Raw genomic sequence first — 13829 nt, forward strand, 5'->3', positions numbered from 1 at the left:
GAGATCTATCAAAGTTGTTGTATCAACAGTTCATTCCTTTTTTACTGCTGAGATTTATTCTGTGGTATGGATATACTGGAGTTTGTTTAACCATTCAACTACTGAATGACATCTGGGTTGTTTCCAGTTTTGGGTTAATATGAATAAAGTTACTATGAACATTTGTGAAGGAATTTTTGGTGAACTTAAGTTTTCATTTCTCTGGGATAAACGCCCAAGAATTCAATTGCTGGGTCATACAGTAGATGCATCCTTAATTTTAATTGACAAAAATTGTATATATGTATGGCTCATAACATGATATTTTGATATATGTGTACTCTGTGGAATGGCTAAACCAAGCTATTTAACATATGTATTACTTCACATTATAATTTTTCTGTGGTGAGAACACTTAAGATCTACTCTATTAGCAATTTGAGTATGCAATATATTGTTATTGAGTGTAGTCACCATGACGTACAATAGATCTCTTGAAGTTCTTCCTCCTGTTTAACCGAAATTTTGTGTCTTTTGACCAACATCTCCCCAATCCCCCCATCCCCAGACTCTGGTAATCACCATTTTACTTTGTTTCTCTGCATTTGACTTTTTTAGATTCCACATAAAAGATCATGCAGTATCATTCTGTGCCTGCTTATTTCACTTAACATGATGCCCTCCATGTTCATCCATGTTGCAAATGACAAGATTTCTTTCTTTTTTAAGGCCAAATAGTAAGTATTCCATTGTGTTTTTACACCACATTTTCTTTATTCATTCATCCATTGATGGATACTTAGTTTGATTCAATGTCCTGGCCATCGTGAATAATGATACAATGAACATGGGAGTGCAGATATCTCTTTGACATAACTGATTTCACATCCTTTGGATATATACCCATTAGTGGGATGCTGAATCATATGACAGTTTTCCATAATGGCTGTACTAATTTACATTCCCACAGTGTACCAGGGTTCCCTTTTCTCTACATCCTTGCCAACACTTGTTATTTTGTGGGGGTTTTTTTTGATAGTAACTCTCCCATTGGGTGTAAGGTGGTTTCTCACTGTAATTTTAATTTGCGTTTCCCTGATGATTAGTGATGTTAAGCACTTTTTCTTACACCTGTTGTCCATTTGTATGTCTTTTGAGAAATGTCTACTCAGTGTCATTTGCCTATTTTTAAACTGCATTATTTGTTTTTTTGCTATTGAGTTGTCTGACTTCCTCATATATTTTAGATATTTTACCCCTTATCAGTTGTACAGTTTACAAATATATTTTCCCATTCCATAGATCGTCTTTTCACCTTGCTATTGAGTTGTTTGACTTCCTCATATATTTTAGATATTATACCCCTTATCAGTTGTACAGTTTACAAATATATTTTCCCATTCCATAGATCGTCTTTTCACTGTTTCCTTTTGCTATGCAGAAGCTTTTTCATTTCATGTAATCTCGTTTGCCTATTTTTGCTTTTGTTGCCTATGCTTTTGGGGGTTATATCCAAAAAATGTTTTCACTTATTGGAGGGAGATATCCAAAAAATCATTGCTCAGACCAATGTCATTGAGCCTTTCCCCTATGTTTTCTTCTAGAAGTTTTAGTTTCAGGTCTTACATGTAAGTCTCTAATCCATTTTGAGGGTCTAATTTCATTCTTCTGCATATGGATATCAAGTTTCCCAGCACCATTTTCTTTTTGGTGGCTGGCCTGTAAAGGGATCCAAACCCTCAACCTTGGGTATCCAAAAAATCATTGCTCAGACCAATGTCATTGAGCCTTTCCCCTATGTTTTCTTCTAGAAGTTTTAGTTTCAGGTCTCACATGTAAGTCTCTAATCCATTTTGAGGGTCTAATTTCATTCTTCTGCATATGGATATCAAGCTTCCCAGCACCATTTTCTTTTTGGTGGCTGGCCTGTAAAGGGATCCAAACCCTCAACCTTGGTGTTACCAATACCATACTCTAACCAACTGAGCTAACCAGCCAGCCTCCAGCACCATTTATTGAAGAGACTGTTCTTCCTTGATTGTGTGTCCTTGGCATCTTTGCTGAAAATCAATTGACCATAAATAAGGGGATTTATTTCTAGGCTCTCTGTTCTGTTCCATTGGTCTATATGTCTCTTTTTATGCCAGTACCATGCTGTTTTGATTACTATAGTTTTGTAGTAGATTTTGAAATCAGATAGTGTGATGCCTTGGCCTTGCTCTTTTTGCTCAAGATAGCTTTGACCATTTGGAGTCTCTTGTGGTTCCATGTGAATTTTAGGATTGTTTCTTCTACACCTGTGAAAAATTACACTGGAGTTCTGATAGGGATTGTACTGAATCTTTAAATTGTTTTGGGTAGAATGGACATTGCAACAACATTAATTCTTTGTTTACTTTTTTCAAAGAAACTCCCAAACTGTTCTAAAATGGCTGTACCATTGTACATTTCCAACAGCAATGTATGAGTGATCCAAATCCTTGCCAGCATTTGGTATTATCACTATTTTTTATTTTAGTCATTCTCATAGGTACGTTATAATGATATCTCATTGTAGTTTTAACTTTCATTTCCCTAATGGCTAATAAAGTTGAACATCATTTCATGCGTTTTTACATTAAAAGTAATTACTGTTATGTTAGGGCTTAGGTCTGCCATTTTATTATGTTTTCTGTTTATTCCCTCTGTTTCTCATTCCTCTATTTCTCTTTTCTTGCATTCTTCTGGGTTACTTAAACATTTTTCAGAATTCTATTCTGATTTATTTATAGTATTTCTTAGTCTATCACTTCATATAGTTTCCTTACTGGTTGCTCTAGGCATTACAATATACATATATTACTTATCACATTCTACTAGTATCAGTATTTTATCACTTTAAGTGAAGTGTGGAAACCTTATTTGCGTCGGGATCCCTTTGCCTTCCCTAGTTTATAAATATAATTGTTTTAAGTTCTTCTTGTACATACATTAAGTACTTCATCAGATGGTATTAGAATTTTTGCTTCAACCAAATATGATTTAAGAAGTCATGAGGAAGAGGATAATCTATTATATTTACACCTGTTTTTACCCATTTTGTTTTCTCCTTGCTGAAGTTCCAAGTAATCTGGTACTGACAAATTCTCCTAGTTTTCCTTCATCTGAGAATGTCTTTATTTCCCTATCATTCCTGAAGGATATTATTGCTGGATATAGAGTTTGTGGTTGACAGGGTTTTTTCCAGCACTAAAAAAATGTTGGGACATTTTCTTCCTTCATGGTTCCTCCATGGTTGCAGATGAGAAATCCACTGTCCTTAAAACTGATGTTCCCTCAAGTGATACATTGTTTCCTTGGCTGTTTGCAAGATTTTTTCATTGTCTTTAGTTTTCATAAGTTTAATTATGATGCGTTTGGTGTGGGTTTCTTTGGCTTCATCCTACTTGGGTTGGATCAGATGCTTGAATCTGTAGCTTTATGTCCTTAGATAAAATTGAAAAGTTTTCAGCCATTGTGCCTTTGAATACTCTCTCACCCCACTCTTTCTCCTTTCCTTCTGAGACTTTGACAAAACAAATTTTAGAGCTTTTCTTATTTTCCTGCAAATCCCTCAGACTCTGCTAGTTTTTTTTTTTTTAAGTCTATTTCCTCTGTTGTTCAGATCAGATGGGGCAATTTCTATTGTTCTATCTTCAAGTTCACCAATTCTTTCCTCTCATTCTGCTATTGAGCCCATCCAGTGCATTTTAAAATTTTTGGCTCTTTTTTATGTCCTATGTGTTGGTAAATATTCAATTTTTTCACTTGTTTCTAAAGTATTTGTAATTACTCACTGAAGCATTTTTATGACAGCTGTTAAAATCCTTGTCAGATAATTCCCACATGTGATTCATCTTTGTGTTGGTGTCTGTTGACTATCTTTTCTCATACAAGTTGTAATTCTCCTGGTTTTTGGTATGAAGACTGATTTTTTTAAAACTGTATCCTGGACATTCTGGACATATGTTAGGGTTCTATTTAAATGTCCTATTTTAGCAGGCAGTTACCCTACTTAATTATGTCTAGCATGTTGGTCTTAGTCCACCTTTGTGGGCTGTGGTTCCAATGACAATTTAGTTTTCAGAGCCCCTACAGTGCTATTCTGATTTGTTACATTCACATGTTGCTGGTGGGACTCTTGCCTGATCTCGGCTGGTGCCTCCCATGGGGACAGAATCCACTTCCTTGGGGTGTGAACTTCTAGGTGAAGGGTGGGAGCACAATAGGCTGCACAGTAGAAAGCACTACCTTGGGCCCACTCTTTGGGTTTCTTGATGATGGTGGGGCCCTCATGCAATCCCTGCTGGTGCCACCCTGCAGGATGGCAGGCATTTATCTGGGCTGCTCAGTGCCACTAGATAAGAGGTAGGAGACACCAAACCATAGAGAGGAGATTTACTCTTGTGGACCCAATACCCAGGATGTCTGGTTTTGCCGTCATTTTATAGACTCAATTCAAAATGTGTTCCTGAAATTTAGGCATACAATAAGAGGAGACAATGGTACCTCAGCCACATACTGGACCCAACTAGTGCTTTGGGTCAAGATCCAAGTTTTAACTATGTATTTTCTAGATTTTATCAAAATTACAATAACTGGTCATACTGATATACATGTAATATTATTTATGAAAAACATTTTAGGGTTACTTTATAAAAAATTAGTACCATTTCTACACAACCATTTTTAAAAATTAATTCTTCCTAAATATTCTAGTACCTGGGGGTAAAGTTCCTGGGAAAAAATCTTTTACATAAAATGGAATTTTTGGACAGTGCTTTAAAGGGATATGGTACAACAAAATTTGTTTTAAAGGAAAAATAGGATATTGATTCAGCTACATCAGAGGTCAGCAAATTTTTTCTGGAATGGGTCCAACAAGTACATTTTAGGCTTTGCAGGCTATCCAGTCTGCACAACTACTCAATTTTGCCATTGTTGTGCAAAAGCACCCATAATCAATATATAAAGAAATCAATATGGCTATGTTCCAATAAAACTTTACTTACAAAAACAGGCAGCAGACCTGATTTGGCCCATGAATTGTAGTTTGCTGACCTCTGAGCTACCTTATAAAACCATAAAATTTAGAGCCAGATAGAAACTTTGAAATCATTTAGTTTAACATTTTCATTGAACCAACAAGGAAACCACAGATCCAATACATGAAATAATTTAACTTATCTGGCTAGCGAATGGCAGCACCCAAACTAAGACTTTTAGGCTGTCTTATTACTGCCATCCCAGCATTCTGATGCATGGATGCCTGATGCTACTGTATAATTATGGGCATAATTACTGAAGCAAAGTGGAGTATGTAAATCAATCAGATTTTACTTAAGACTTGCAAAATTAATTATAAAAAAGGATTTCCAGAGAAAGTTGTAAGTTATACAGAAATAGCATCTCACACCAACTTTTGAAAGCTTTTAAAATGAATTTTACAAGGACAGATTTCCAGCAATGCAGATTATCAACTTATGATGGGGTTACATCCCAACAAACCCATGGTAAGTTGAAAACACCGTAAATCAAAAAGGTATTTAATACACCAAACCTACCAAATGTTCCAGCTTAGCCTAGCCTACCTTAAATGTGCTTAGAACACTTATGTTAGATTACAGTTGGGCAAAATCATCTAATGCAAAACCTACCTATTTTATAGCAAAGTGCTGAATATCTCATGTAAGAGTACTGTACTGCATATTGCTAGCTACGGAAAAGATCACAATTCAGAATTCGAAGTATGGTTTCTATTGAATACAAACCACTTTCACACCATTGTAAAGTCGAAAAATTTTAAGTTGGACCATTATAAAAGCAGGACCATCTGTATGTTCAGAAAATGACATTCAGGCAGCAGGAAAAGTGGACTGACTAAAAATGATGCATTCTCTACTACATGTGATAGATAAAACAGAAAGTATTTCTTTCTTAACCTGAACACACTTTTTTAACATTTATTATCCCAAGTTCACCAAACTTCTCCTTTAAGTCAAAGTCCAAATACCTGTTGTTGGCAGGCATGGTCACATGTCTCTGCACTGGAACATCTTTGAATGCTTCATTTCCTAGAGTTGTGTGTAATGCATAAGGTGGCATTTCAGCATCAGACTTAGCTCCAGGAGAGTTTCCTTTGTCTCTTAACAGTGCTGGATTAGGTTTTTTGCTGACAGAAAAAGCTGAAGCAAATCCTGGTTGTCTGAGGGTTGCTTTTGGTTTTCCTGTGAAGTTAGATATATGTAATGGAATCAGTTTGCTTCCCCAAACCCTAGTTTCATCATATTAATTCCCTGACCGGACTTGTTGTTCTCTATTCTTAGAACAGTCGATAAGAACACAAGAAGGCTACCACTGGAGGGTTAGTCAGTAGAACAGATTGGTGAGCACTTACTAGATGAGGTTCTTCCTCCACCAGACTAGCCTGTGACTTTCCTTCTACTCACCAGCTTAATACTTCGGTGGCAGCCACCTCACATTCTTACAAATGCAGCACACTCAGCCATGTCATTCCTCCCATCTCTTCTCCATCAATCCAAATTCTACCCGTCAGTTGAGATCTGGACTCATCCCCTTTTCACCATGAAGTGCTCTACTGCCACCCTGATTCCCAATTACCACTGCCTTGCCTAAAATGCTCATTGTGGCATTCAGTCATCTACTGTTTTGTATTATCATTGAACTACTTGAGAATTTACAGTTTTAGAACTGATAGTAAGTTCCTTGAAATAAGTGTTCAGAAAACACAGGCTGAGTTGTCTATAACAATTTTGTGTACTGTATAATTCATGTTTTTCTGAAAATACAGGTTTTATACCAAAAGACATGATGTGTTAAATAAAACATTAAAATCATAGGTTCTTGGCTCATCCAACATTTTGCATGAGACTTTTCCTCAAATAACCTAAAAGAATAAAACCACACTTTGCCATAACGAGCTTAATTAACATTTGCTCTGAGTTATTTTACTCTACGAACTTACTTCACATAGTAAGTCAAGTTGGCTTAATTAATTTCATCGTGTTTATAATTATTAATTTTAACAATTAATAATTTTATCATATTCACTTAATAATCTCAAATGGAAATGCTACTTTCAGGATTCTTCCCAACACATGAATATTAACAAATATAGGTGTTTATCAAGAATACAAGCAATATTTCCGTAATTCCATATGACAATGTATTCACAGACAGGTCTAAAAATTTTAGCATATGAAAAGGCCCTACCTTCTAGAAAAAATGGCATAGTTTTCTTCACTCTCATTTGACAATTAACTTGTCGCCCAGTTTTCCTTTTAGAACTCCTCTGACGAGCCACAAGCTGAGCAATTCTTGCAGTTTCTGTGCAGGCCATGGCATAGCAGGTAACCTATTTATGAGAGGCAAGGGGAGAGGAGAAACAATTCTCAGATTCAGTGTTGCCTAGAGGCCAATTTTTAAAAGTGGATCTTGTTTTCTACAGAGGAGTCAAGCACAGACTAGTACATTGAATAATCTTCCGCCAAACTGAAAATGTCATTTATTCTTTAAACAGGTATTTATTAAGCAACTACAACGTACTAGGTACTATGGAATTAATGAATGAACTGAAAGAAACCTGTGATCTGCACATATTACCTCATGTGATCCACGACGTATATTTTATCTCCATTTTACACATGGGAAAGCAGAGGCTCAGGAAAGTTAAGTAACCTTCCAAGTCACACAGTGAGGCTATCTCTGACTCCCAATTCATGAATTAGGTACTCATAACTACTATGTCGTGTCACATCTCCAAGACCACTAAATTCTAGGCTTTCCCCTGCAAAAAATTACCTGGGTGACTTTGGGCAAATCTCAGTATTCTCAGTTATAAAACAGGGGTGGTTTAGATCTGGGGTCTTCAAACTGTGCACATTGGGGCCAGAGAACTCCGCGGAAGGGTCACAGGAACCACCACTAGCAGGAATGTGAGGGCAAGGGAGGGCAAGAAGAGTCCCTGGACCTCCACACCTGCTTAAAACATAGAAACTCAGCTATCTCTTTTTTAAAAATTGGTATGGTATATAGGATATTAGAAAAAATATTTGAAGTATGGAGACTATTGAGACTAGGTGATCTCTAAAGACCTGTCTAGTTTTTAAGTCTTTGACTCTAAGTTGAAATCAAGAACAGGAAAACAATGAGGCTTTACCTCACAAGCCAAAACATGTTCCAACTCTTTAGCCCAGTAATTCTATTCCTGAGAATATATTACAAGACTATAATTCAAAAGAAAAAAAAGTTACCTAACCCAGTATGTACAATGGGGGATATTTTAATATCAAAACTTGGACTCTCAGAACAGTTAGCGATAAAACATACAAACAAACAAACAAAAACCTGGAAACATTTAAAATGTCCAAATCAGGGGTACAGAGTTATGTAAATTATAGTACAATAACTACATGAAGCATTTCTAGTTTACTAATTCATTCAGACATTTGATTATTCATGGATTCAATACATACTTACCAAGTACCAAATATTAGAGATGAAAAAAAATAGTCCCTTATCCTCAAGAAACTTATGAGGGAAAAAGAGAGGCAAAGAAACCAAACAGAAAACACTATGTTGAGGATTATAATTGATGCAGTACAGGTACAAGTAGACAAAAAGGAAATCTCAAATCTGTCTGGGAGGATCAGTGACTCTGAAGGCCAAAGCATGCTTTCTTATTAATACAGTATTTAATTAATTTATCTCTTCTCCATATAAAAATTATTACAGATACAATAAACTTCCCCTTTGACCTGTCTCCTGATCCTGGTTTCCATTTCCTCCTCTACCACTGCCTCTCCAGCAGCGAATCATTACGGTAAGTTTTGGTGAGAAACACTCCACACCTGTTTATGTATTTTCGTATATAGAAATGTAGCCAGAAAACTATGTGTTTGAGAGGAGGGCAAGTTTTCTTTTGTCTTTTGGGTGGCAGTATGCCTATATCAATCATACTGTTCAATGGTGGTTAGATATGACTGCTGGGTCACAGTGAACATGCAATAAAAGATTTATCTGCTATTACCAAATGGCCCATGCTATAAATATTTTCTTCCAGAGAAGATGAAGGATTTAAAACGGTAGAATAATATGATCAAATCAGTATGAAAGAGAAGAAAGGGACTGAGATGAGGGAGAACAGTAGGAAGGCCCCTGTAAAAATCAAAAGTGATGAATGATCATTTAGGGATTGAGCTAGTTCCAGACAGCAGGAATTGACATGAGTACAGTCAAATGATGAGAATTTAAACTGCCTATTAGATTTGATGAAGAGGAGGTCATTAGTGACCTTGGCAAAAACAGTTGTAGCAGGTTTGTAATAGGTGAGTGTGATGTTTAAGCAGTGAAGGCCTCCAGTACAGCTATTTTTTTTTTTTTTTTTGTCTTTTTTCGTGTCCGGCAACGGATCGCAACCCTCAGTGTCGTGCCCGTACCGGACCGGGACCAGCAACGGGATCGCAACCCTCGGTGTTGCGCCCGCGCCTTGCTCAGCCAGTGAGCGGGAACCGGTCTGTATGTGGGATCCGAACCCTCGGCGGGAGCGCCGCCACACTCCCAAGCGGTGCACTGTAGCAGTGCGCCACCGGGCCGGCCCTCCAGTACAGCTATTTTGTTTTGACACTGAAATTGGGTAAACTTTTAACTTTAAAATTTTTTTATTTAGCGTGGTTAAAATCTTATTTTACAGTATAAAGAATCTGAGGGATAAAACAAAAGGCGTCAGAATCTAGGCTGTGCTGTGGATGCTGTACCTTCTATCACTACCTATCTCAAACCACGCAACTAGTGCTTTTCACCTTGACTTCTATCATAGATACGAGATTGGAAGTGCCAGACAAGCAATTATGAATTGGTATGATATTTCTGATATACTCGATTACCTTCTTACCTCTCCAGATCTACTAGTCTCTATCCTGACAACTGCTGGCACACTTCTCAGATAGGCTTCTAGTGTAGGGTAACCTAGCTGTTTGAAGGGAATCCAATCACCAGTCAGGGATCTGTACTCTCCTTGGAGCCGGGGTAATGCTATTCCATTCTTATGAGACTGCAGAACAGCTCGGAGCATCTTTGAAACCAGATCTGCTTCCAGCATCTTCGCCTATAAGAACATAGTAGATTACTATAACATGGCTCATTGATCTGTGAATTCAAACAGATTTCCAGAGATGAAACATGTTAGATTATTCCATAAATTATTACTTTCTGTGCAATTACAATCCAGGGAAATAACAGCTATGGTAGGGAAAAGCACAAAATACCATGAAAATGTAGGGGAAAGTCAGAAAGGCACAAAAACTAGTCTGGGGAGGGAAGATATCAGGGAATGCTTCTCAGAGGAAGGGAGGCCTAAAGGGAGTTCTGAAGGGCAAGATGGAATCAGCCAAGCAAGCAGGAAAAGGGTGGGCTGTTGGGCAGGGGAGAGGTATCAGCCCAAGTAAGGGAACAGGATGTGCAAAAGCACAGAGGTGAAAGAGAAGTACATGGTGCATTCTGAAAATTCTGGGTAGTTAAGTGCCTGGACATGATTGAACAAAGACTCCAAGCTGAGGACTGAAAGCGAGGCTGGGAGAGGTGGGACGGGGCGCACTTGGAAGACACTACTATATTACGCTGGTATATCTGCATTTTTTGCCAAAAGTAATGTGGGGCTTTAGGGGGATTTTAAATAGGGGAATAAAATGATCAGCTTATGCATTTTAGAAAGATTATTATCCAGCAGTAGGGAAGGTAAATAGGAAGGAGAAAGATTAACAAGTTATAAAAATACTTGGAAATGTGAAGGACCTAAAAACAGTCTTGGGAATAAACAAAATATCAATTTGAGAGGTAAGTAGGAAGTAGAATCAACAGGAATTGATGAACTGGTTTGGATGATGAAGACGACTCCCAAGTTTCTAGCTTAGAAGCATGGTGGATAGTGATGACTCACACTGAGCTAGGGCAGAGGCAAGTGTGCAAGAAATGAAGTGATTCATTTTGGACATGTGAAGGATGGGATGCTTGTAGGATAGCCATGTAAATATAATCACTAGGAACTTAGGTTAGAAGTCTGATCTGGTTTTAGATTTGTTAGTCTTCAGTATATATGTGGTATTTGGCATCATAAGGATGGACCTCTCTGGAAGGCTGTCATTTAAGAGAGGAGCAGAGAAGAACCTAAGAAAGGAACCTGAGAAAAGGAACCAAAGAGAGAAGAATCAGAGTCATAGTGACATATAAACAAAAGGAGGAAAGAATAAAAAAGAACCGTGTGTTTAAAAGTATCATATGCAGCAGACAGGTCAAGTAAGAGAAAATGAAAAGTGAATTTGGGTACTTACGAAATCAGTGGATACCTAGGCTGAGGATTTTCATTGATCAGCAACACAAAATTTTAAAGATTAATCACTCATATTTTCTTTGGACTAATGATTACATCTAGTTTTAGTTTTGCAGAGAAAAAACAGAATGGCGATACATTCAGAGAATAACATTCGAGCAGTCTGGGAAAATGGCTAACCCTTTCATTAAAGGAAAGAAGAAGGCAAGCCATGGATAATTTGTTAATTTTCCTTCAACAGTGTTATCCAATAGAATTTTCTGTGATGACGGAAATGTTTTATATCTGTGCTGTCCAATATGGTAGCCACATGTGGCTTTGAGCACTTAAAATGTGGTCAGAATGACTGAGGAACAAAATTTTTAATTTAATTTCAATTAAATGTGGCGAGTGGCCACCATATTGGACAGCACAGAGTTCTAGACAAACAGCCTTTTTCTTTCTCTGGCTTAGAAAACAGAAAGGAAGAACAGTATACAATTCTATTAATCTCCTTATTTGTCCATTTAAAAAAGGAAACAAAATAGCTCATTTGTGGGTTCACTTAATTATGATACTCAAATGACAGCAAGGTTTAAACAGCAAATGAAAATCTTAAGTATTCATTATGTACTCCACACAACTAAACTTTAACTTTTTACAAATTCACACCACCAGCACCAACAATATTTAATTAACACTATAGTCTAGGAAAGACCTATACTAGGTCTATATTCTTATCATTTCTATAGATAAACAGGTACACAGGTCTTCACTTAGATATAACTCATTTAGGTATAAATTATATAAACTAAAATTAACTCACTTTATGTGTAGTGTTTCTTGAGATTTGAAAAATATATATGCTCATGAATCATCACCACAATCAATATACAGACATTTCTTTTTTTTTAAAAAAAAAGATGACCGGTAAGGGGATCCTAACCCTTGACTTGGTGTTGTCAGCACCACGCTCAGCCAGTGAGCGAACTGACCATCCCTATATGGGATCCGAACCCGTGGCCTTGGTGTTATCAGCACCACACTCTCCCGAGTGAGCCACGGGCCGGCCCAATATATAGACATTTCTATCACCAAAAAAGTTCCCTCATGTGGAGCGCATAATACATGTAAAAGTAAAATGCACCACAACAACAGCACAAAGAATAAGAAGACTTGGAAGTATACCATTGGAAGGTTCTTAAACTACAAGGGCACTTCAAAAAGTTGGTGGAAAAACGGAATTAAAAAATAACATGAATATTTCCATGAATTATTTGAAGACCCCTTCGACATAAAGTAGTACAATATTATTTGAAGGTAGGCTGTGATAAAGAGGTATATTGTAAACCCAATGGCAACCACTAAAATTATTTTATAGAGGTATAACTAATAAACCAGTAGTAAAGATAAAATAAAATAAAACAATAATCAAATAGTAGACAAGAAAAAAAATTAGACAGGGAAAAAAGGGAAAACAACAGCAATAACAACAAAGAACAGAAAGGGAAAATAGAAAACATCTAGCAAAATGGAAGGTTTAATGCCAACCATACCAATAATTATATTAAATGTAAGTAATTAAAATATCCCAATAAAAAGTTACAGATTGGCAGAATGAATATAAAAACAAGACTTGCCAATATACTACCTACAAGAAACCCACTTAAAATATAAATACATAGGTTAAAAGTAAAAAGAAAGAAAAAGATATGTCATGCAAATACTATGACTATATTAGTATCAGAACAAGGAATATTACCAGAAATAAAATGAGACATTACACAATGATTAAGGAGTTAATTGACCAGGAAGACATAACAATCCTAAGTGTGTCTGCACCAAACATTAGAGTTTCAAAACACACAAACTTGATAGCTGAAAGAATAGATTCACAATCATGGCTGGACACTTGAAAACTCCTTTCTCAGTAACTAACAGAACCAGTAGACAAAAAATCAGTAAGGATATAAAAGAGCTGAACAGTGCTATCAACCAAACTGATCTAACTGATATTGACAGAACACTCCATGCCAATAACAGCAGAACATACACTTTTTTCAAGAGCATATGGTACATTCACCAAAATAGAATGTATTCTGGGACTAAAAACAATACTCAACCAATATAAAATAACCAAAATTATACAAAGAGTATTCTGTAACCAGAACAAAATTAAATTGGTATCTGTAACAAAAAGATATATAAACAATCCCCATGTATTTGCAAATTTAACAACATACTTCTAAAGAACCAAGGGTCAAAGAGGAAAGCTCCCCCCAAAATCAGATAAAATATTTTTATTTTTTTTTATTTTTTAATTTTTTTTTCGTTAAATTTTTATTTTGTCAATATACACTGTATATGATTATTATCTTATTTTTATTTTTTTATTTTTTTTTCGTTAAATTTTAATTTTGTCAATATACACTGTATATGATTATTATGGCATTTTTATTTTTTTATTTTTTTTTCGTTAAATTTTAATTTTGTCAATATACACTGT

At 36.2% G+C, this 13829-nt stretch overlaps 1 protein-coding gene across 1 annotated transcript in view; it reads right to left on the reverse strand.

Moving 5' to 3' along the window:
- TDRD7 (tudor domain containing 7) overlaps positions 1 to 10119 on the reverse strand; it is a 62122-nt gene extending 52003 nt beyond the window's left edge. The window contains exons 1-3 of the mRNA XM_008585284.1: positions 9911 to 10119; positions 7231 to 7372; positions 6011 to 6224 (exon numbers count right to left, since the gene is read on the reverse strand). Coding sequence (XP_008583506.1) covers positions 6011 to 6224; positions 7231 to 7372; positions 9911 to 10117 — 563 coding nt within the window. The 5' untranslated portion in view covers positions 10118 to 10119. The remainder of the gene's footprint in view (positions 1 to 6010; positions 6225 to 7230; positions 7373 to 9910) is intronic.
- Between the last annotated feature and the right edge of the window lie 3710 nt (positions 10120 to 13829).

Source organism: Galeopterus variegatus, unplaced genomic scaffold, assembly GCF_000696425.1.
Source record: "Galeopterus variegatus unplaced genomic scaffold, G_variegatus-3.0.2 Scaffold3510, whole genome shotgun sequence".
Classification (NCBI taxonomy): Eukaryota; Metazoa; Chordata; class Mammalia; order Dermoptera; family Cynocephalidae; genus Galeopterus; species Galeopterus variegatus.